The sequence below is a fragment of the Gracilinanus agilis genome, chromosome 4 (assembly GCF_016433145.1).
Source record: "Gracilinanus agilis isolate LMUSP501 chromosome 4, AgileGrace, whole genome shotgun sequence".
Classification (NCBI taxonomy): domain Eukaryota; kingdom Metazoa; phylum Chordata; class Mammalia; order Didelphimorphia; family Didelphidae; genus Gracilinanus; species Gracilinanus agilis.
This window is the reverse complement of record NC_058133.1, coordinates 166,896,407-166,920,880: the sequence shown is the minus strand read 5'-3', so window position 1 is coordinate 166,920,880 and position 24,474 is coordinate 166,896,407. Positions and strand designations below refer to the sequence as shown.

General features: G+C 43.2%; 2 protein-coding genes across 3 annotated transcripts; both read left to right on the top strand.

Annotated features, from left to right (window-relative positions):
• Positions 1-2,255: 2,255 nt before the first annotated feature.
• On the top strand, positions 2,256-4,892 carry LAMTOR2 (late endosomal/lysosomal adaptor, MAPK and MTOR activator 2). Of its 2 annotated transcripts, XM_044673794.1 has the most exons (4): positions 2,256-2,402; positions 2,918-3,080; positions 4,307-4,396; positions 4,698-4,892. In XM_044673794.1, the coding sequence occupies exons 1-4, from the start codon at positions 2,335-2,337 to the stop codon at positions 4,752-4,754; spliced, it is 378 nt and encodes a 125-aa protein (XP_044529729.1). In that variant the 5' UTR covers positions 2,256-2,334; the 3' UTR covers positions 4,755-4,892. The 2 variants fall into 2 exon arrangements, with proteins under 2 accessions (XP_044529729.1, XP_044529730.1); XM_044673795.1 differs by lacking the exon at positions 4,307-4,396.
• Positions 4,893-6,663: 1,771 nt separating this feature from the next.
• On the top strand, positions 6,664-22,612 carry RAB25 (RAB25, member RAS oncogene family). The gene is made up of 5 exons (XM_044673018.1): positions 6,664-6,902; positions 10,568-10,763; positions 18,303-18,496; positions 21,465-21,545; positions 22,026-22,612. Exons 1-5 carry the CDS (start codon positions 6,860-6,862, stop codon positions 22,151-22,153), a joined length of 642 nt encoding a protein of 213 aa, XP_044528953.1. The 5' UTR covers positions 6,664-6,859; the 3' UTR covers positions 22,154-22,612.
• The last annotated feature ends 1,862 nt before the right edge of the window (positions 22,613-24,474 follow it).

The following is a 24,474-nucleotide window of genomic DNA, read 5'->3' as shown; positions in this document are numbered from 1 at the left end:
CTCCCTCCCTCCCCCACTGCCGCCCGGCCGCCCCGCCCCAGTCAGCCCCGCCCATCAAGGGCTTCGCTACCCACGCCTCCTCAGGCCATGGGCGGCTACAGTGCCCCCAGTGGATTGGGGGCGCCAAGGCCCCACCAGGTGCGGGGGAGGGAAGTTTGAACAGTCAGTCACTGACTTTAAAGGTCTCGAGGGTCACTGAATGGAAAGGTCGCCCATTTTACTGAATGAGGAGCTTAGTGGACCAAGAGGAGTTAGAAAAACCTGGGTTCAAATACTGACCCAGATGTTTACTGAGTACTGAATGGATGGATGGATGGGTGGAGCTGAGGACGGATATAGACTGATAGATATATTTAGCTTGTTGGATAGAGGAATGGAAAGATGGATGAAAAAGAATTTATTAACCATTTACTCTGTGCAAAACCCACAGTACCTGGCACCTAGTAGGTGCTGAAAAATATTTACCAATTGAGGGGGCAGCTAGGTGGCTCATTGTATTGAGAGCCAGGCTTTGAGACTGAGAAGTCCTTTTTCAAATATGCCCTTAGACATTTCCTAGCAGTGTGACCCTGGGCAAGTCACTTGACCCCCATTGCCTAGCCTTTACCACTCTTCTGCCTTGGAACCAATACACAGTATTGTTTCTAAGACAGAAAGAACAGGTTTTTTAAAAAAGTATTGTGGGGGGCAGGTGGGTGGCTCAGTGGATTGAGAGCCAGATCTAGAGAAAGGAGGTCCTGGGTTCAAATTTGACCTCAGACACTTCCTAGCTGTGTGACCCTGGGCAAATCACTTAACTCCCATCGCATAGCTCTTACCACTCTTCTGCCTTGTAACCAATATACAGTATTGATTCTAAGACTGTAGGTAAGGATTAAAAAAAAAAAAAGTATTGTGTATCATTTGCTGTTAAGCCCTGGGGGTATAAATAGAAAAGTGAGATAGTCTCTGTACTCTTAAGAACTCACATTCTAATGGGGGAAACAATAGGGGAGGAAAGGAAGCTTTCAGCCCAAAGAAACAAGGTAAGAAAGTGGCAGTGCCACAGCTCTCATCTAGGGAAAGACCAGGCCCAGAACATCATCTTTCTGTCTCTTGGTCTTATCTGGTCTCTCCCTCCTGATAACATTATTTATCTTTCCTCTGAGTGTTATTCTTCCTCCCTCCATAAAGCCCATGTTGGAGTCCTCCATTCCTCTTCAGAGTCAAATAGCTTCAGTCCTTCCATCTTTTCAGAATCCTGTGTAAAGCACTTCCCAGTCATCTAGATTCTAGAAGACCCCGCATATAATAGGAAAAAGGATGGTACCTGTGACTTCTTTTCTTCAGGTAACTTCAGGGTGAGGACATTCCTTTTACCAATGTAGGCAAGCATCTACTCTGCAATTTGTAGTCAGAGAGGTCCTAGATGCAAATGTGACCTCTCACTCTTCCTAGCTCTAGGACCTTGGGCAAGTCTCTTAACCAGTTTGCCTCTCTCTGTAGGCCTTCAGTCAGAGTTATCACTAAGACACAAAGTAAGGGTTTAAAAAAATTATTCTCTGAAAGAGTTGCCTACAGCAAAGAGGTTAAATGACTTGATTAAATTTAGTCATTATATGCCCGAGGCAAGACTTGAAACTGAGTATTTCTCACTTAATAAATGTTTGTTGACTGATTAGAATCTAACACCTGATCCCTTCTGCTAGATTCCCTTTTCCTTAAGCAAACAAAAGCAGGGACCTGTAAACAGAGAACCAATCTCTCAACCACGAACTAGCTGTGTGACCTTGAGTCACAACTTTTCATTCTCATCTATATAAAGTGGAGACAAATATTACTTGTCCTTCCTATCCCACAGGGTTGTTGTGGGCAATTTAAAGTTTAGCACAATGCCTGGCATATAATAAAAGCTGAATAAATGCTTATTGACTTAGATATATTATACGAGCTTTGAAAAGTAAAAGCTTTGGGCTCGCGCGCGCGCGCGCACGCACGCATACATATACACACACAAATTAAATGACTGGGGTAGAAAGGACAAGGACTATGAATCTCCATTTTACATGGATGAGAATGGGTTAAATTCCTTCCTGGATTCTTTGCTCCACACAGATCTAACCTCGTGGTCCCGGACGGAATCTATAAACTACAACCCCCAAGGGGCCTCGCGGGCTGAGGAAGAACTACAATTTCCAGGGTGCCCAGCAGCGGAGGCCTGCGAGGATCATTCCTCTTGGAGACTACAACTCCCAGCATGCCCCGATTACGGGAAGCGTTAGACTGAACCTGAGCGAGGGTAGACTCTAAGGATCCGGGAGAGAGACCCGGGAGCGGGGATTCAGAGCTGTAGTCATGCTTCGCCCCAAGGCCCTGACCCAAGTGCTAAGTCAAGCAAACACGGGAGGAGTCCAGAGCACGCTGTAAGTGTTGGGGAGAGGATGGGAGTAGCCCCGGCGAGGGGGTCAGGATGTAGGGCATACTACCTAGAGTTGGGACTGTGGAGTCGGTTTGGGGAGTGGGAGAATGACCTGGGGGTGTAGAAGGAGAAGGGGACGAGCTATCAAACATTCAATCCACCAGCATTGAGACTGCTAGGTGCCAGGCACTCGAGCAGGGATCTGGGGGGGTGGGGGTGGTGGGAGTGGTTCAACGACAAAGATGAAACAAAACCCTGCCTTCTTCGAGTTTGAGCTATTAAGAAAATGAAGCCCGGATGGGAAATGGTTGGAGAGAGGAAAAGAAGAAGAGAGATTTGGTTTTGAGGGAGAAGAAGGCAGTGGTTTTCTGCCCTGGGCTGGGAGTCAGGTGGGTGGATGGGGAGGCTGATAGCTTTTAACTTGGGAGCCCAAGCGGAATGGGGAGAGGAAACTCAGGCTTCTAATCCCAGGCACACTCATTGGATTTTCCAGTAAGGCATCTTAACCATTTCCACTAGGTTGCTGAATAATGAGGGCTCTCTGCTGGCCTACTCTGGTTATGGGGACACCGATGCTAGGGTCACTGCTGCCATTGCTAGCAACATCTGGGCCGCCTATGACCGGAATGGGAACCAAGCCTTTAACGAGGACAATCTCAAATTCATCTTAATGGACTGCATGGTATGAAGGGAAGATGTAGAGCCTTGAAGGGGAGGGATTTAGATTGGTTTTCCCTAGTAAGTTGATCCTTAAGGTCATTGATTTAAGGCTGGAAGGGAACATAGAAATCCTTTAATTCAGCCACCTTTTATGGATTAAAAAAACTGAAAGCTAAATGATATGTTCAGGTCAGAAACATAGCAAAATCCCAAGTTACTCTATGTTAAGAATAGAATGAGTGCTGGATTTAAAAGATTCAAATACTGGCTCTGTAACTTAATGTCTAGTATTCTCCAACAAGTCACTTACCTTCTCAGTGCCTCAGTTCTTCATCTGTAAAATGGAAAGTTTGACTCAGTGATCCCCAAGACTACTTGCACCTTGAAATTCAGTTTAGTTTGACAATAATTAAACACCAGATCCTGTGCAAAGAACTGAGGATACAAAGACAAGACAAAATCATCCCTACTCCTGAGCTTACATTTTTCTGGAGCTTTGGACCTCTGACTTCAAATCTAGTGTTTGTTCTACAATACCTTGATTACTCTTAACTCATTGAACAGACATGGAGCAAATCCTGGATGGTTGGAGGGAGGAGAGGACTGAAGCTCCCAAGTACATCATTGAAAGCAAGGGTCTGAGCATGGGACTTTAACCTTCTACTTCATCCAGAGGCCATTTCATGTGAACTGTCAGGGCCCAGGTTCCTGACCTGACAGCTTATAGTTTTACTGAGAATTAAACACAGAATAATACAGGAGAGTATATGATCAGAAAAAAATATCATAAGATGCTAGATTCAGAGCTGGAAAACACCTCAGGTCATCTCTTCCAACTCCCTAAGAAAATTGGGGCCTGGGGGGTTACCCAAAATCTCACAGGTATTCAGTTGTGTCTGACTTCAGATGTGTCTGACTCTTCATGACCCTCTTTGGGGTTTTCTTGACAAAGATACTGAGGTAGTTTGCCATTTCCTTCTCTAGCTCATTTTATAGGTAAGGAAATTGAGACAAATAGGGTTGAGTGACTTGCCCAGGGTCACACAGCTAGCAAGTGTCCAAGACCAGATCTCAACTCAGGAAGAAGAGTCTTCCTGGATCCAGGCCTGGCACTCTATCCTTTATGCCACCTAGCTGCCATTATTTAAAAAAAAAAAAGGCAACAAATAAACAAGTTTTTAGGAACCATAGTGGTAGGGACAACTGGAACCAATAAGCTATCATAAATCATATTTCCCACCTCTGCAGGAGGGCCGGGTAGCGATCACCCGGGTAGCAAACCTGTTGCTGTGTATGTACGCCAAAGAGACTGTGGGCTTTGGAATGCTGAAGGCCAAGGTGATCCCTTATCCCATTTCCTTTTTAAGAAATCGCTCCTTGTCATGCCATAGGGTTACCTTTTCTCCCCTGGACCCCCACCCTCACCCCTTCATGCCCTCATCTAGGTACTTCTGAGCTCTCTTCCTTGTTCCCAACCTTTCTCTAGAAAAGGTACAAATGAGGAGCTCAGACATCTCATCCCTAAAGGCTCACTTATGATGATGGGGAGGGAGGGAATAAAATTGGGAGCCTGGGTGTCCCAGTCCTTGGCTGAGTCAGGTGTTGTTTTCATGGCTAAATTCACCTAACCCTTTTACAGGCCCAGGCTCTGGTCCAGTACCTGGAGGATCCCCTCACTCAAGTGGCAGCATCATAGCAGTCGGGGATAATGGGCTGGAGGGTAGGGGTGGGAGTGGAGGGCTAACCTTTTGGAGGGGGCAGGGCCCCCAGGAAACCTTTCCTGAGGACTGAAGGGAAAGTTTTCCCAAAAATCTCATTGAATAAACTATTTAACACCTGTCTTGTGTCTTAGGTTCTTTCTTGATGCATGTTAGTGGGGGAGGTACAAAAGAATTAGATTTGTTCTGTTTTACCCCATCTGGAAGTGAATGAGTGAATGTTTCAAAGAGGTCAGGAAAAACAATTAGAGTTGTCTTGAAGTAAAATGGGCTGCCTTGAGAGGTGGAGGATTCCCCTTCCTTAGAGGTCTTAAAACAGAGGAAAGATGACCACTTTAGAGGGTACATTAATGATGAGAGTTCCTTTCCTGTGGGTTTGAGTTAGGCTAGATTGCTGCTCAAGGCTCTTCCAGCTCTTGTTTTTTGAGATGGATAAGGGATTGCTTCTAGTGTGCATTTCTGATAAATTCTTTCCCCTCTCATCAGGAGCCAAATGGTTTTTGGCTGTGGTTTCCCACCTATCATCTGTAATCTACAGTAAATCTGGATGGATGCCCAAGTTTAGGTGGGAGGGACAGTGAGGGTCACATTATGCCCAGGGGAGCTCAATGCCCCAACTCCTATTCCAGAAGGGTCATGTGACCATTTCATCTCCTCCCCTCTCCCCCCCATCCCCTCCAGGCACACACACACACACACACACACACCCATTTTGGCTGTATTTCTTAGACTGGAATATGGGTGAGAGCCACCAAGAATATTTGGCTGCTTTCAAGGGTTTAACTGCCTTCCCACCCCTATTACACACAAAGACAACTCAGAATCTACAAGCCATTTTCAGATATATGTCAGGAACATGGGCTAGAACAGGGAGCCCCAGAGTCCAGGCAGCCTAACTTCCAGGCCAAAGGTTGAGCTGAGGCCTCCAGCTATGCTACCTCAGCTCCAAATCCTAACACACACACACACACACACACCCCTTACAGTATCTGTTTCTCTCCATTCTAGCTATCCTCAGTCTTTCTCTCCCTCACTTCTACTTTTCCTGTGATCCTCTATCCATTTCTTGCTCCTTGACTCATAGCTCTCCACTGGCTTTCCAGAGGCCAGTGGTACTCCCCAGAGTCTCTACCTCCAAACCAACTAGTCCCCTTGCCACCAGCCCAGCTATAAATGACTCACTTTCCCAAAGTGGGCAGAGCCCTAAACTCTAGCTCCACCTCCGGGGGAGAAAAAACTACAACCCTTCCCCACCCCATACACACACACACACACACACACACACACACACACACACACACACACACACACACACACACACACACACGAAAAGGGCTTCCCTGTACTGTCTGGGCCCTTGGGAGGGATTATCATCGAAGCTGCTTCTCTCCGTGCTGGAGCAGTGTTACAAGATTGCATCCTTCCCATATATCCCTAAGCTCCCAGTCCCCACTGACGACCCTTCCTCGTCCTGAGTGCTCTGGCAGCCCCTTTGGCTTGCTTGCTCTGGCTACTTCTGCAGTATCTCAACTGAGGACAGAATTCTTTCTGATTTCCCAAGTGATCCTTACAAACCTAAAATCGGGGCTAACTTGCCCTAAAAAGACCAGAAAGCCTAGTGATGCTAACTGAGTTGGCTCTGCTCTCCTCAATCTCCTGAGTCCTATTTTCCTCCCCAAACCAGTCTTAAGAAATCTGTCCTGCTCCCCACCCAGGGCTGGGGCCTGAGCGGAGACACCCAACCTGTCCAACCTGTCGTGACGTCATCACTCTCTCCACCCACCTGGGCCTCAGGTCTCCTGCCGCCCGGCTCTTCCTGTTCTCTGCAGCTTCCGTCCTTAGCTTGTGACCCACAGCCCCTTCCTAATTAGTTGAGACGCCCCAGCCCACCGCTGTGACTGAGTCTGCCCTGGTTCCTTCCCACTGCAAAGGCTGACTGTCCCCAATGTGAAGAGAGTCAGGTCCAGGCCTTCAGAGAGCAGAGGGGTGAGGGGCACAGAGCCAACGCCCTAAGCCCATTTTCACCCACCCCTCTCACCCCAATTGCACATATTCATATACGCTCACTCGATGCCAGATCAAGATGGGAAACGGAACAGAAGAGGATTATAACTTTGTCTTCAAGGGTGAGTTGAGGGTCTGTGGGGGAAAACTGAGACACTAAGAGAGAAGACACACTAAAAAGAACTTTGAGAGGTTCCTGCTCTCGGCTTCTATTTTCTACTAGAACCCCCCAGATCTATTCATTCCCCCAGATGACAACAGGTTCTACAGTGACTAGAGGTAGAGAGGTTTCCTAAGTCTGTTTGTTTGTTTTTAGTAATGCTGACAGATTCTTAATAGTGGCATCCTTGGTAATCAGAAAAACAAACCCAAAAAACCCATCTCTAGCCACCTAGTTTTGTTCCAGAAGCTACAGCTACAGTTAAGTAATGGAGGTTAGACTTGAGGAAGAACTTGCCTCAATGAAGTTCCGCCACCCCCACCCCCCCAAAAGAAAGGAACAGAAAGAAAGGAGGAAAGGAAAGGAAGAAATGGAAACAGGTGGGTGGATCTCCTTATTTTATGTTAAAACAAGAGACAGGGGTTCAATACCCCAGAGAATTATCAAATTTCTCAGTTAAGGAAGGTGGTACCACCCTTGTGACCTTTGTGAAATTGTTTAATTTTTCTCAGCCTCTGTTTCCTCATATATAAAATGAAAGCTAGCTGATCTCTAAGGTGCCTTTGAGATTTAAGACTATAATCTTCTGACTTTGGAAATGAGCTTTTCATAATCAATCTATTAATAAGCATTTATTAGGCACCTACTTTGTGCCAGGTACCAGACTGGTCTCATCCTCAAGGGTTCTGGGCCCCTCACTTCCCTTCCCTGTTTCTTATTCCTCTTGGATGTTTCCCTTTGCACTGGAGCTGTAGACTGTCCCCTTGCTGCCATACTCTCTCTGTACAGATTTACATGTGCGTCCATCCCTGTGGGTTGCCTTCTCTAACACCCCACTCTCCCTTCAGGGCAGGGAGTACAAGGTAAGGTAAGACTCAGCTTCTCCAGTCCACCCCACCCACTAAGCCTCTCCCTGACCCAGCCCTTACTCAGACTCATGCTCCTGGGAAGACTGTGGAGCATTTACCCAGGAGCTGGAGGAATCTGCCCCCCTTTTTTCCTGGGAAAGGTGGGGGTGGGAGAGAACAGGGTAAGGAGCAGCAGGATCTGGTGCCCAAGGGATGAGAGGAACCCTGTTCTCTTAACAGGGATAAATGAGTTTCTAGGGCTTAGGATGGGAACCATAGAGAGACAGAGACAGAAAGACCCAGACACATGAATATTTTTACCTGTAAACTTGGCTGCCCATGTACACACAGACCTATATGTACACATACACTTGTTCAGGCATTTCAGTTGTATCTGACTCTTTGTGACTCTATTTGGGGTTTTCTTGGTAAAGATACTAGTTTGCCATTTCCTTTCCAGCTCATTTTATAAATGAGGAAACTGAGGCCAGCAGGGTTAAGTGACTTGCCCAGGATCATGCAGCTAGCATCTAGGCCCAGTGCTCTATCCACTATGATACCTAGTTTCCCTTGTATATATACAAATTCATGTAAATACACACAAACTGGTATCCTCAAATATAAGCTTGAACATATATACGGGGCACACAATGTAGCAAAATAAAGGGTGATTAGGTGGCACAGTGGATAAAGTCCTGAACCTGGAGAGGGAAACCCTGAACTCAAATCCATTCTCAGATTTGTACTAACTATATGTCTGTGAACAAGTCACTTAACCTCTGCCTATATTTCCCTTCTACAAAATGTGTGTGTGTATACATTTATATGGATATATAAATATAAAATAGGGGTAATAATAGCATCTACCTCCTAAGGTTGTAAGGATAAAATGAGATAATGTTTCCAAAGCGCTTTGCAAACCTTGAGATGCTATTTAAATGCTAGCTATTATTGATACTTTTTTATTTATATTTAACTCCTTACTTTCTGTCTTAGATACGAAGTATCAGTTCCAAGATAGAAAAGCAGTAATGGCTAGGCCACTAAAGTTAAATGACTTGCCCAGGGTCACACAGCTGGGACGTGTCAGAGGCCATATTTGAACTCAGAGTCTGAGGCCAGATTTAAACTCAGGTCTTTCCATCTCCAGACTTGGCTCTCTATCCACTGAGCCACCTAGCTGCCCCATTGTTAGCTATTTAAATGCTAGCTATTAAGCATGTTCGTGTCTACATAGTGAGGCAGTGTGTTGTACTAGAAAGAACATTGGATTTATAGGACCATAGATTTAGTGTGGAAAAAGACCAATTAGTTCAAACCTTTCATTTTACAGATGAGCGAACCAAGGCCTAGGTAGGTTAATCTTAATTCCAATGTGGCACAGGCAGTGATGAAGAGAATTGGGATTAGAGCCTAGGCCCTCACTTAAATCTCACTGTGTCTCAGAGTTTTCTCCATTTAAAAAATGAACCAGATGATCTTTGAACCTCTTCCAGTTCAAATCCCTTGAATAATGCCTGGCACTTCATGGACACTTTATAAATATAGTTTATTTAGTTGATTAAATCCTAAGACCCTATTAACAGAAATAAGTAGGTGGTGTGTGTGTGTGTGTGTGTGTGTATAAACAAATGGTACTCCTCCCCCTCTACATATATACACAAATGCAAGCAGCCAGGACTTAAACATTGATAATAATTATGAGAAATGTACCTATAGAGGCCCAGAAATACTCGTTTCTTTTGAGAAATTAGACACTTTTACTCTTAAAGATACTTCCATTCTCCTCTCTGGTTTTCCATAATGTAATCAGAGTTGTTAAAAGTTGGAGACCTAGCCTCCTAGCACACACCAGGAAACTCCTCTGCTCTGCCCTCAACAATCGCCTCTCTCTAAGCCCATCTCCTTCCCTCTGCCTCCTCTAGTCCCTCTTTGACCTTTCTAGCTCATAGAAGAGAGATCCCTCACTGGACAATACATGTGGCTTTTGGGGGAATCTCTTTGCTATGAATAAAACCACAGTATTCCCTAGAACTTAAATGCAGACTCAGTCTCCCCATAAAAATTTTAGGGCTTTGTCCTGTCAAAGAGTTAGAGAAAAATACAAGATTCACAGACAGCTAGGTAAGCTTCAGTTAAGAATAATTTGTAATGGAAACAGAAGAAGAGTTACGGGGTATTTAGAAATATACAAAATTGAGACAGTTTATAGTCAGGGTCCAGACCTTCCCTGATACCCCAAGACAGTGATGATCCCGTAGAAACATAGAGAAAAAAGAGGAGTAACATAGAAAAAAGAATACTAGAAAGAGAATCAAAGGCTGAGAGAGACACTAATTGAGATGCTTAGAAAGAAAACAAGAAGGGTGCAGCTGGGTGGCTCAGTGAATTGAGAGTCAGACCTAGAGACAGGAGGTCCTAGTTTCAAATCTGGCCTCAGATACTCAGATACTATATGACCCTGAGTAATTCACCTAATCCCTATTGCCTAGCCCTTACCACTCTTCTGCCTTGGATTCCAAGACAGAAGGTAAGGAAAGAAAGAAAGAAAGAAAGAAAGAAAGAAAGAAAGAAAGAAAGAAAGAAAGAAAGAAAAACAAGGAAGGAAGAAAGAGAGAAGGAAGAAAGAGAGAAAGAAAGAAAGAAAACAAGAAAAAGCAGAGATAGAGACAGAGAAAAATGATTCATTATTCAGTTCTTCATCTAGCAGGTAATTAGTACTCATCACTGGAATCACCATTACCCATTCATCCTTCCCTGCTTCAATCTCTCTTTCTAGTGGTGCTGATAGGGGAGTCCGGAGTGGGGAAGACTAACTTGTTGTCAAGATTCACACGAAATGAGTTCAGCCATGACAGTCGGACAACCATTGGGGTGGAATTCTCTACTCGAACTGTGCTGCTAGGAACAGCTGCTGTCAAAGCCCAGATCTGGGACACTGCTGGGCTGGAACGATACCGTGCCATCACTTCAGCGTGAGTCTTGGGGTTTTGAGGGATGGAAGCAGAGAAAGAACACATAGGAGGGGGCAGCTGGGTAGCTCAGTGGATTGAGAGTCAGGCCTAGAGACGGGAGGTCCTAGGTTCAAGTCTGGCCTCAGACACTTCCCAGCTGTGTGACCCTGGGCAAGTCACTTGACCCCCATTGCCCGCCCTTACCACTCTTCTACCTAGGAGCCAATACACAGAAGTTAAGGGTTAAAAAAAAAATAAAAAAGAACACATAGGAGACCGTGTTTGGGAACAGGAAAGTGACAGAATGTTTGGGAACAGGAAAGTGACAGAATGAAATGAAGAATTATAACAATAGTTCTAGAATTTTTTTCCTGCCAACACCCCTATTTATATGTAGTAGTAGTAAAAAAGCATAGTTAACTGGGTTGCACAACTATTTGCTCCGGCCCACAACCACACACCCTACTACAGATTATTGCCTAGGTGGGGTTCCATATATATTCTCTGCTCTAGGAAGTTATATATTTCTTTAAACATTTATTAATATTTATTTTTTTGAAAAGTTGATATGGTTACATAATTCATGCTCTTACTTTCCCCTTCACCCCCCCTCACTTCCCCCTCCCCCCCATGGCAGATGCACATTTCCACTGGTTTTAACATGTGTCATTGATCAAGACCTATTTCCAAATTGTTGATAGTTGCATTAGGGTGATCATTTAGAGTCTACATCCCCAATCATGTCTGCCTCAACCCATGTGTTCAAGCAGTTGTTCTTCTGTTTCCACTCCTGTAGTACTTCCTCTGAATGTGGGTAGTGTTCTTTTCCATAAATCCCTCAGAATTGTACTGGGTCATTGCATTGCTGCTAGTACCGAAGTCTATTACATTCTATTTTACCACACTGTATTGGTCTCTGTGAACAATGTTCTTCTGGCTCTGCTCCTTTCACTCTGCATCAATTCCTGGAGGTCTTTCCAGTTCACATGGAATTCCTCCAGTTTTATTATTCCTTTGAGCACAATAGTATTCCATCACCAGCATATACCACAATTTGTTTAGCCATTCCCCAATTGAAGGACATACCCTCTTTTTCCAGTTTGTTGCCACCACAAAAGGCGCAGCTATAAATATTTTCGTACAAGTCTGTTTATCTATGATCTCTTTGGGGTACAAACCCAACAATGGTATGACTGGATCAAAGGGCAGGCATTCTTTTATAGCCCTTTGAGCATAGTTCCAAATTGCCAGCCAGAATGGTTGGATCAATTCAAAACTCCACCAACAATGCATTAATGTCTAGGAAGTTATATTAAAGAATCTAATTTTCTCTTGATGTATTTTATCAAGAGAATTTTTGATATTTTATAAAATATTTACATGTATTTATAAAACTTATATATACATATATTTAGCTCTGAGCTCCCAGCTAGAGACAGTTCTCTGGCAAAAACACTAGTACCTCTGCAAGGGAGCCCAAGGGGAAAAAGGAGTTAAGGATAACTGAATTAAGGTCCATAGATAACAAAAGGTTTCAGTTTCTCAGCATGTCCTAACACCCTTCATGACTGATCAACCCAAACAGCCTCCTTCCCAGAAGTTGCCTCAGCCTGAGCTTTTACTTGCTTAGCTTCATACAGCTTTTCATGGAGTTCCCTTAATCCAATCCATGCATCTTTTGCAGATCTCATCAGGAACCAGGTTCCTATTCTACTTTGGCTTCTCCCTGGATTGACTTTTAAAAGTTACCCAGGGGTGTGGCTTATTCTTCACTCAAGGGATCTCAGGAAGAGATCACCTAACCACATTTTTTAGTTTGCTTAACAAGTTGTTATCAGCTTCTTTTCTTGGGTCCTGAGCTTTTGAGAACCATCTCCCTTACACTCCCATAGTTAAACATTTACCTTAGCTAGCAAATCAACTGGAGAATATTTGGTCATCCATAGTCCTAAATTCTAGATAGAACTTTAGTAAGTGAGATTTAAATTATATGTATAGATATATTAGATGCATCTGTAACAATAGTGCATGCATGCATATTTATACAAATAGGCATAAGCAGCAAAATACAACATTAATATCAGAGGAACGGAACATATATAAATAGCAATGTTCCTGCAAATAGACAAGTCAAGTCAACAAACATTTATTAAGTATCTATTCCATGCCAGATAATTGTGCTAAGCAATTGGGATACAAAGCAAGGCAAAAAGCTGAGACTTGAAGGAAGCCAGGCGGCAGAGGTAAAGTATTTGAAGCATGGTAGACAGCCAGTGAAAATTTCAAAATTCCTGGAGGGGCAGCTAGGTGGCTCAGTGGATAGAACATCAGGCTTGGAGGCTGGAGGTCTTGGGTTCAAATGTGACCTCAGACCCTTCCTAGTTGTGAGACCCTGGGCAAGTCACTTAACCCCCATTGCCTAGTCCTTGCCCTTCTGTCTTAGAATTGATACTAAGATAGAAGATAAGGTTTTTTTTTAAATTAAAAATATTCTATTTACCCATTTACATGTAATAACAATTTTCCGCATATGTTTTCCAAAATTATAAGACTCAAATAATCTTCCTTCCTTATTCTTGGAGTTGGTAAGCAATTTGAAGATGAGGGTTTAAAAAGAAGAAGAAGAAGAAGAAGAAAGGGGAAAAAATGCCTGGAGTTGAGAGATAGAGTATTTTGTGCCAGAAAATATCAAGGAGGTCAGTGTCAGTGGATCTCAAAATATATGGGGGGTGGGGGTGGGTAATAAGGTACGAGACTGGAAAGGTAGGAAGAGGCCAGGTTATGAAGGACTGTAAAAACCAAACCAAGAATTTTACATTTCATCCTAGAAGTGATGGGAGGTGGGGAACCCAGAAGTTTATTGAATAGAGCAGGGTGGCAGTCAGAAGATTAATTTGATAGCTGAGTAGAGGATGGACTGGAGTGGAGAAGGACAAACTTGGGAGACAACTAGCAGGTTACACAATAATCTTGGCATGAGGTGAGGAGGTCCTGTACCAGGGTGGTAGCAAAATCAGAGAAGAGAAAAGAATGTGTAAGAGAAATGCTAAGGTAAAATTGACAGGACTTGGTAGCAGATTCTATATGGGTTGTGAGAAAGAGTGGGAGAGTCAAGGATGACACCTAGGTTATGAATCTGTGTGACTGGCAAGATGGTGGTATCCTCAACAGAAACAGGAAAGTTCAGAAGGGGATCAGGGCTTGTGGGAAAAGATAATGAGTTCAGTTCTGGACATGGTGAGTTTGAGTTGTCTACTGGCCATCCAGGGCAAGATGTTCAAAAGGTAATTGAAAATGTGAGTCTGGAGGTTAGGAGAGATGCTAGGCTAGCTAAGTAGATTTGAGAATCATCAGCATAGAAGAGGTAATCATTGAATCCACAGAAGCTGATGAGATCACTAAGTAAAATGGTAGAAGGAGACCTGGAAGGGGTAGAAGACAGAGTCCCAAGATATAGAACTCACAGCAATCAGCCTAGAAACAAGCAAAATTATGCTAGCATGTATGGTACAGAAATATGAAGCAATTACCTCCTCCGCCAATCAGCATGTGCAATTACATACAAAATACAATGCATGTTAGTATTGTTATCTGCTTAAATAGTAACCACTTTTCTAATTTCCTCTGAAACTTGTAGGGTTAATCTAGGCAAAGGTCAAACAAACCTAAGTGCTCTGTAATCTGCAGACCTTTTTGCTCCTATATCTGAACTGTTGATGTTATGTTTATGTTATCATAATCATCGTTGGAACTACATGCCTATTCTATAGAGATATATCTATATCTTAGAACTTTTTACAGCTAAAGATGGAATAGGAGCTTGCTTCACCCATACGCTAGGGCACCTAGGTGGCACAATGGGTGGGGTGCCAGTTTTAGAGTCAGGAAGGCTTCTCTTCCTAAGTTCAAATCTGACCTCAGACTCTTATTAGCTGTGTGACCTTGGGAAAGCCACTTAACCTTGTTGGCCTCAGTTTCCTCATCTGTAAATGAACCAGAGAAGAAAATGGCAAACCATCCCAGTATGTTTGTCATGAAAACCCCAAATGGGGTCATGAAGAGTTGGACATGACTGAAACGACTGAACAAGAAAATGCTAAATACACAAGAAAGATGATGCCTCTGCGTTCTCCTTCTATTTTAACTGAGTTGCGGTGTACTGAATCTTCTTCACTGGAAATATCTGTTTCTGAGGTACTGTTTGATTCAGCTAATCTTTGAAAAACTGATAAGTGGTCTCTTTTGCTTAGATCCCCCTGAGGTGAGGGGTTATTGGTCTCTCCCTGCTTTTAAGGAGCCTAACTCTCTCATTGGCAAAAGTGGTTATGGTGAATTGTCTTTCTAGGGCCCCCATGAGTTCCTGGGGCTATTATGGTCAAGCTGCTCAGTCTCTCCACAACTAATTATAAAGAAGCAAGATTTCTTAGCCAAACTATCTTCTTGCTCAAGGTCTTGATCACAAACCAGAGCATCATGCTCTTTCTGACAATGCTCTTCTGAGTCGAAGTTGTAGCTAACTTCTTTCTGGATCTCTCTTAGCCAAGAAAGGTCCTGGGTGTTAATGTCTGAAGCTTCACCACCCTCAGGAACTCTAAAACACAAGTCAATGGCCCATTTAATTCTTGTCCAAACAACATCGGATATGATGAAAAACCTGTGGCACTAAAAACAACTCAGCAATCCTCAGAAAAATCTTGGGAAAAAGGTGCTACTATTTCAGATGAGGAAACTGAGGCAGATAGCAGTTAAGTGACTTGCCCCGGGTCACACAGCTAGTAATTATATGAGGCCGAATTTGTACTCAGGTCTGCCAGACTCCTAAGACTTGCATTCTATCCATTGTATCACCTAGCCGCCTGTGATCTTTCAGATAGGGAGTTAGGACACTTATTAAGTGCTTAATAGATGCCAGCCACTGTGGTAAGTGATGGAAATACACATAATACATATATAAGCAAACAACCCAGTGCCTATCGTCAAAGAGCTTATATTCCACTGGGGAAGATAACACTAATTTTCTATGCTGACCTGTGATATATTGAAGCCATGTTGAGGGAAGTCAAGATGTGGAAGGAAAGGATTCCTGTACACAAGATAAGTTAGAGATAATTAACAAAGGGAAGAAACTATCATGAAGAAGCCTCAGAAAAGACTTCTCATAGAAGGTGGGATTTTAGCTGGTTCTTGGAGGAAGCCACAAGGCAGAGCTGAGGAGGGAGAATATTCCTGGCATGGAATTGCCAGGGAAAATTCCTGGAGTTGCGAGATAGACCAGTGTCACTGGATCACAGAGTATATGGGAAGAACAAGGTATAAAAAATAAAAAAGGTGGAAAATAGAGATAGCTAGGTGGCTCAGTGGATAGAGAGCCAGGCCTAGACATGGGTCCTGGGTTCAAATATGGTGTTCAATACTTTCTAGCTGTGTGACTTTGGGCAAGTCACTTAACCCCCACTACCTAGCCCTTACTAATCTTCTGCCTTAGAACCAATATATAACATTGATTCTAAGATGGAAGATAAAGGTAATAAAAGATAGTGGAAAGTTAGGAGGGGGCAAGACTGTGAGAGGCAGTGGATACCAAGCAAAGGATTTTGTATTTGATTTTGAAGGTAAGAGGTAGTCACTGTTGTTTATTGAATAGAGGGTTGCCTAATCAGAAGATTAATTTGACAGCAAAGTGGAGATCTGGTTGGAGTGTGGAAAGACTTGAAACAGGGGGTCAACCAGCAGGTTATTGTAGTAGTCCAGGAATGAGGTGATGTGGGCCTGTACCAAGATGGTGGCAGCATCAGAGGAGAGAAAGGAGTGGATCTGAGAGATGTGGTGAAGGTAGAATTAACAAGCCTTGGTAATAGTTTGAATGTGGGGGAGTGAGAGAGAATGAGAAGTTAAGGTTGACACATAGTAGGGTTCATAGCTGGGTGATTAGGAGATTGGTGGTACCTTTTGTTCCCAATAACAGGATAGTTAGGAAGAAGGGAAGGTTTTGGGAGAAAAGAGAATGAGTTCTGTTTGGTACATGTGAAGTTAAGTGGCTCAATGGATAGAAAGCCAGGCCTAGAGATGGGAGGTCTTGGGTTCAAATCTGTCTTCACAGGCTTCCTAACTGTGTGACCCTGGGCAAGTTGCTTAACCCCCTCACTACTCTTCTGCATTGGAATCAATACACAGTATCTCTTCTAAGATGGAAGGTGAGGGTTTAAAAGTTTTTAAAAGATAACAAATTATAGAACAGCTATCCCAGAATTTCCTTACCCAATAGATCTCTATACCAATAAAATCAAAGGCCTGGTAAAAAAAAAAAAAAAAAGCTAACAATATATAGTGTTTTGTTTTGTTTTGTTTTGTTTTGTTTTGTTTTGTTTTAAACCCTTACCTTCTGTCTTAGAATCAGTACTGTGTATTGGTTCCAAGGTGGGAGAGGGCTAAGGGCTAAACAGTGGGAGTTAAGTGACTTGCCCAGGGTCACACAGCTAAGAAGTATCTGAGGCTAGATTTGGACCTAGGACTTCCCATCTCTAGGTCTGGCTCTCAATCCATGGAGCCACCCAGCTGCCCCCTCATTATATAATGTTTTAAAGTTTATAAGGCTCTTTTATATTATCTCATTTTATCCTCTCAAAAACCTGTGAGACTACTGGGTTTATATCCCAAAGAGATAAAAACAACAAAAAACTGGGCAAGAATGTATTTGTTTAAAAATATACATACTCATGCTCTTTGTGGTAGCAAAAAATTGGAAAATGAGGGGGTGTCCCTTGATTGGGGAATGGCTGAACAAATTGTGGTATATGATGATGATGGATTGTGCTATAAGGAATGATGAATGGATGGATTTCTACAAGCACTGGAAAGATCTTCATGAACTGATGCAGAGTGAAATAAGCAGAACCAGGAGAACATTAGACATAGAGACTGTAATATTGTGGGGTGATCAAATGTAATTGACTTTGCTACTAAAAGCAATGCAATGATCCAGGACAATTCTAAGGGACTTATGAGAAAGAACACTATCCACATATAGAGAAAAAACTAGGAATAGAAATGCAGAAGAAAACGTGTGATTTTTCACTTATTTATATGGGTATGTGATTTAGGGTTTTGGTTTTAAAGGATTGCTCTTTTACAAGAAAGAATGAATAATGTGGAAATGGGTTCGAGTGATAATATATATGTATAACCCAGTGGAATTGTTTGTCAACTCTGGGAGCAGGGAGGGATGAGGGAAGGGAAAAAACATGAATCATGTAACCTTGGAAAAAAATTGAAAATTTAAATTTAAAAATTTAAAAAAAGAATTCAAACATGTAACAACAACAACAAAACCACCCATGAGATAGATGCTATTATCCCACTTTTCCGATGTAAAAACTGAGGTTGATAGTTATTTGCCTAGGGTCAAACAGCAATAAGCTTCTGGGGGCAGAATTTGAACTCAATTCCTCCTAAATCTAAGTCTAGTCCTCTTGACCCAACGGCAAACCACATCATACCGCCTTACCTCTGTGTGTCTGTGGTTAGCCTGATTCTAGTTCCTTCTCCTCTTTTTCTTTCTAGGTATTATCGAGGGGCAGTTGGGGCCTTGCTGGTATTTGACCTAACCAAGCACCAGACTTATGCTGTGGTAGAGCGCTGGCTGAAGGAGCTATATGACCATGCAGAGGCTACCATTGTTGTCATGCTGGTGGGCAACAAGAGTGACCTGAGCCAGGCTAGAGAAGTGCCCACTGACGAGGCTCGAATGTTTGCTGGTGAGGACCAGGGCTGGGTTTGCAAGTTTATTTCTATTCTCATGGCTCTGATTCCCCAGGCTGTCTGCTTTCTCCTCATCCCAAGTTCTAAAAGAGTTACTTTAATCCTCAGGGATATGTGACTTCCTCAACATGTATGCTCCTTCCATGATGCAGATTGTGACCCTTCTGTGTCTCAGTTTATGGTCTTTGTGAGTTATTATAGTCAAAAAGTTCATCACTCTCTGGTGATGGATTTTCCAAACTTAGCGAATGCTCAGACAGCATTCTAGTTTGTGCTCTGGTCTAGCCCCAAAGAGTGAAGTAATCAACAAACGTGTATACTCACACCCACACCCACATTTATACATACATTTATAGAAATGTATGTATAAATGTATATATATATGTATATACACACATATATATATATATACATATATATCTGTATATATACACACACAGAGTAAACCCCCAGGTAGTTTGGGGAGGAATCATGGATCCTTAACCTGGGGTCCATGAACTTGTTTTTTAAAATATTTGGATAGCTATATTTCAAAATAATTGGTTTCCTTATAATCTTATATATTTTTATTTTATGCATTTAAAAATACTATTCTGAGAAGGGATCCATCTGTAGTCTTCACCAGCCTGCCAAAGGGATCCACAATGCCAAAAATGGTTAAGAATCTCTCTACTAGAGGGCAGCTAAGTGGCTCGGTGGGCTGAGGACCAGGCCCAGAGATGAGAAGTCCTGGGTTCAGACACTTCCTAGATACATGACCCTAGGCAAGTCACTTAACCCCATTGCCCCAGTGATGGGCAACCTTTTGAGCTTGGCATGTCAAAATTTGCCAAAAAAACGAGTATAACTTGAATGGTGTGTCACTTGGAGAAAAAAATCATAATTTCACGATATTTATAGTTTAAATAACAAAAATGTACATTTGTAACATATAACTGTATTTAATAAACCAAAATAAGTAAATTAATATAGGTAGAATTGTCATCTATAGTACACAGAGTGTCTACACTACACTACAGCAAATGTTTCATCCTCGGCATGCAGCCTCATACTTCTCTGTATGTGGCCACATGCGGCTGTGTGTCGTAGGTTTGCCATCACCGGCCTAACCCTTAATGTTCTTCTGCCTTGGAACCAATACACAGTATTGGTCCTAATACAGAAGATAAGGGTTAAAAACAAAAAAAACAAAACAAACAAAACAAACAAACAAACAAACAAAAATGAATCCCCATACTAGAATTCAGGGAATTGGGAAGGGTGCCTATAAAAGATGGTGATTGAGCTGAGTTACTAAAGAGACAAAGGAATGGAGAGAGTACATTCTAGCGATGGGGAAACTACCAGAACAAAGGAGTACGTGAGAAATAGTAAGAAAGACAAGTTGGTTGGACCATCGTCTGCGGGGAGTAACATATAATGAGGCTGGGGAGGTAGGCTGAATGAATGAATGGGTGGATGGATGGATGGATGGATGGATGAAAAATTCATTAAGCACTTACCATGAGAGAAGCATTGTGCTAAGTGCTGGGGATTTGGGGCCAGATTGTGAGGGACTTTAAAAAACCAAATAAGGTAGTTTGTATTTGATACTAGAGATAATTGAAAGTCACTGGAATTTATTGAGTAGGGGAATGATATAGTCAATCAACCAACAAGTATTTATCAGCCATCTACTATGTTCCATACAATGTTCTAAATGTGTGGATATAAGTACAAAGAATGAAATGAAATCATCATAAGCTTCCATTCTAATGGAAGAGTCCACAAATACATGTAAAAGATATATGTAGTACAAATATAAAGTTAATAAAGAAATAAATATATTTATGCAGTGTGTGTGTATGTATACACACACACACACACACACACATACATACACAATACTTAGAAAACAAGGTACCCTGGGAGGGATCTAAAAGTTGTGGGAAAGAGGGGAAGAGAATAAGTAAAAGCTTCATGCAGAAGATAGTTTCTATGCTATTACCTTAAAGGAAAAGAAGGACTCAATGGGGGATTGGTAAGAAGGATGTGCATTCTTTGAATGGGAGGCAGCTAGTACAAAGGCATGAAGATCAGTGATGGGTATCATGATGGAGCATCCATTGTTAGTGAGGAATGGAGGGAAGGCCAATTTGGTTGGATTGAAGAATGCTGGAGGGGAATAATGTCCAATGAGGCTGGGAAATGGCTAGATCTGTGCTTAAGGAAAGCCTCTTTGGGAGAGCCCCTTTTATGATCCAGTGAACAAATATCAGAGACAAATGTTGTATGATGTATGTCTTTGTTATTGTTAACAAAACATTAATTTTGCTTATCTTCATTTAGTGATACATTAACATTTGAGTAGACCCATAGGATAGTCTACTGTAATTTAGGAGTTCATTTAAAATAAAAATGATCATTTTGGGGGCAGCTTAGGTATCTAGGCCTGGAGATGGAGGTCCTGGGTTCAAATATGACCTCAGATACTTCCTATCTTTGTGACATTGAGCAAGTCACTTAATCCCAGCCTCATTGGCAACCTTTTCCAAATTTGAGTGCCAAGGGGGTAAATTAAAACTATGAGCCCCCTGATTACCAGAGAGAGTTGAAGGAGAAAGTGCTTGGACAGAGGGGTGGGGCATGCAAAAAATGTCCTAGGCACTGGGAAGAGGGGAGCAGCTCCCCAAGTGCCAGCTCTGCACTCGTGCCAGGCCTTCACCAATGCTGGTTAGCCCTTACCACTCTTCTGCCTTGAAAATGATACTCAGTATCAATTCTAAGACAGTGGTTTTTTTTTTTTTTTAAAAGATCGTTTTTATCATGCCTATTCTCCCTGATGGTAAGTTTATTATCAGTGTATATGTGCATTGTCCTGACAGTATAATGTCAGTGGGGATAACCAGGGATATTAGGAGTGTCCAAGACTTTCCTCTGATTATCAATATTAATGCTAGCTACTGATTTCCTTTTTGTTGCCAGAAAATAATGGACTCCTGTTTATTGAGACCTCAGCTCTTGACTCCACTAATGTTGAGCTGGCCTTTGAAACTGTTCTCAAAGGTTTGTATGATTCTCTGTGATTCTACCAGATAGCAGTCCCCTCCCATTGCTTGCTACTGGGGTTTTCCTTGATGTGAAGCTCTCTTGGATCTCAGCTAGAAATTCAGTTTATCTGAGTTCGCCCTGCATCTCACCAAGATCTCAGCCCAACTCCCTGCTAAACCTAGCTTCTGGGGCTCCTAACCTATAAATATGTATGTGTGTGTGTGTGTGTGTGTGTGCATGCGTGTGTGTGTGTGTGTGTGTGTGTGTGTGTCTTTCCTTTCTCCTGGGAAGTGTCCTCTGACCTGTTATCTCTCACAACTTGCCTATTAGTTGAGAGAAAGAACTCAGCAGTCAGAGATGGAACCCAGTTTATCAAATTCCCCGGCTCCTTTGACCAGTTCCCTTTCAAGATACGCTGCTCCCAGTGCTCAAGAAAGGAAATTAGATGGGATGTGAATTGATTTAACCTTTAACCTTCATCTTCTGCCCTTCCAGAGATCTTCACCAAGGTGTCCAAGCAGCGGCAGAACAATTCCCGTGCCAACGCAGTCACCCTGGGCAATGCCCAAACCGGGCAAGAGCTGGGGTCTGAGGCAAGGAAGGCTTGCTGTATCAGCCTCTGAAGCCAGCTGGTGACCTGAGTGTCTTGGCTTGAAGCCTCTTCCATTTGGCCTGAATTCCTCATCATTTTCTCCACATAAGTCTCAGCCTAAAAGATGACCCCTTCAGTTATACTCTCACTAAGCAGAGGGAGAAGGGACAAAAATGCCTAGAAAGCCATTCCTAGTTGACTTGTGGGATCTGTGACTGATCACTTTCTTAAGAGTTTTAGGGGAGTTTCTATAGCCTAATTCCACACACTCCATTACTCCTATAGGTCCTTTTTCCTCCATACAAGATTGACTTGCTTCTGGGATATTTCTGTTTCCTTTGAGGTCACCTGGCCCTAAGCACTTTGCTCTCCCCATCCAGGAATCCAGGATTCTGCTTTTTTTTTTTTTTTTTTTTTTGCTATGTTCTCCCAAGTCCCTCCAGCAACGCGCCTCCTCTTCCCATCCCCATACGTCTTACCAATAAAACTGATTTGTAACAAGGATCACATATCGCTGCTCCCTTATATTTATCCCTTTCCTCCTCACTTCACACCTACCCATAGGCCCTTGGCATCCTTCCTTTTCTCTCCAGCTAAGGGTCCTTCTCTCAAATCTCTTCTTTGAAGCCCCCCAAGCCTCTGTCCTCCTCCCCATGAGCTTGATGCCCTCCAGTGCCAGCTGTCTCTGGAGTCCTATAATCTGGGGATGGTGCCAAGGAGGCGGGGAGGTACCCACCCTCCCCTCTACCAACCCTCAGGGCAGGTGGGGGGGGGGAAGGGGACCTAGAAGGCAAGACAAAGAAAACAGCGTTGGCAGGAACCATCTGGTGCCCTGGGCATTGGTGCCAAGAGCTGAGGTCACCTACACAGTAGTGCAGGGAGTAGGGAAGAGGGTTCTAAGGGACCAGCCACCTTAAACCCTGACTGTACATGGGTAGGAGGGCAAAAGGAGGCAGATGGAACACCTAAATCCTTATCTTTTGGGGCTGTGGATAATGGAAGTTCAGGAGATAGGACATCTAAGTTCAGTCTTTTCCTGCTTACAAGGCCACTAAACAGGAGAGCTGATAGCTTCGGTACATGTGGGGATAATTACTGAGTCCTATCTCCTGCCTTTTCTCCCCATGTAGTCAGTATTCTGTCCTGCTGAACAGCTGGACTGGGCTTCTTGAAGACAGGGCCCATTTCTCAGTGTCTTCTGGGGCACAAAAGTGCTCGTCACAAGTAGGGGGTGCAAAGAAAGCAGGGAAGGGTGATTATGTACCTAGAGATCCAAAGGAAAGGTAGGAAAGGGGTTGATAGAGAGACAGAGAGAGAGAGAGAGGCCAAAGTCCCATTAGAAGTAAGAACACACACACACACACACACACACACACACACACACACACACACACACCCCCTCTACTGGAGCAGAAAAGAGCCAGGGTTTTAAGTAATAATAATTTTAATAAAATTAAGTTCTTAATAGCACATTTAACACACTAACCCCCCACCCCCTTTCTTGGTTTCTCTGCATTTTGTGCAACATCGTCCTGACTCCATTATTCATGGGTTGGTTTTTACCCCTATTTATTTTGTTTCCTTTCTCCTTCGCAAATTCGAATTAGTCTTTTCTTCCCTAGATGCCTCAAATTAAGTCTGACCACAATCCTACTTCTACATTCTACAGTGGGAAGACACCCCTTCCTTTGCCCTGGGAGTAAATACCCTCCCCTCCCGTACTATTGGGGGTTCCCACAACAGAGCACAGAATGGATGGGAAATCTGTTCCTGGTGGGAAGGATGGATTAAATGGGAAGGTGAGGATGGGGATGTGAGTATCTGGGCAGTGGGGAGCAACCCAGCAAACCCTCCTTTCCCTCTCAGGGCACAGGGAGAGACAAGGCCACTCCCTCACCTAATCCCATCCTGGGAAGGAGGAATTCCCCTTGTGGGGGTAGTAAGGAAGAGAAGTGGCCTGATATGAATGAGGATTGAGGGGAGGCAAGTACTAAAGAAATCAATTTCCTCCTTGATGTAATTCTCAAAGGATTAAATGAGCCAGGGTCCCTATTTTGGGAGCTGGGGTGGGAAGGCTTATTTCTGAGATTAAGGGGATAAGATCTGTCTACTTCCCAAAGCTGGCTCACTCCTCTGATGCCCCAACCTAAAGATTCACAGATATAGCCAAACCAGAGGTGGGTGGCAGAGTCCTTCTGAAGTTATAGCACTTCACCTGCTTCTACACCTGTTGGCTCTGGTTCAATCCATTTAGGATGTGGGTGTCTTTAAAGGTGGAGAGATCTTATTTCTTCTGCCTCCACACTCATACTCATCTGGAAGTCCTTCCTAAAAGTTTAATCTCCATCCCTC

Coding starts and splice junctions, on each gene's coding strand:
- RAB25 (XM_044673018.1), top strand. CDS start 6,860: ATGGGAAACGGAACAGAAGAGGATTATAACTTTGTCTTCAAGG. Junction 10,764..18,302: donor TACCGTGCCATCACTTCAGC/GTGAGTCTTGGG, acceptor TTTTCTTTCTAG/GTATTATCGAGGGGCAGTTG. Junction 21,546..22,025: donor CTTTGAAACTGTTCTCAAAG/GTTTGTATGATT, acceptor CTGCCCTTCCAG/AGATCTTCACCAAGGTGTCC.
- LAMTOR2 (XM_044673794.1), top strand. CDS start 2,335: ATGCTTCGCCCCAAGGCCCTGACCCAAGTGCTAAGTCAAGCAAACACG. Junction 2,403..2,917: donor GGAGGAGTCCAGAGCACGCT/GTAAGTGTTGGG, acceptor CATTTCCACTAG/GTTGCTGAATAATGAGGGCT. Junction 4,397..4,697: donor TTGGAATGCTGAAGGCCAAG/GTGATCCCTTAT, acceptor ACCCTTTTACAG/GCCCAGGCTCTGGTCCAGTA.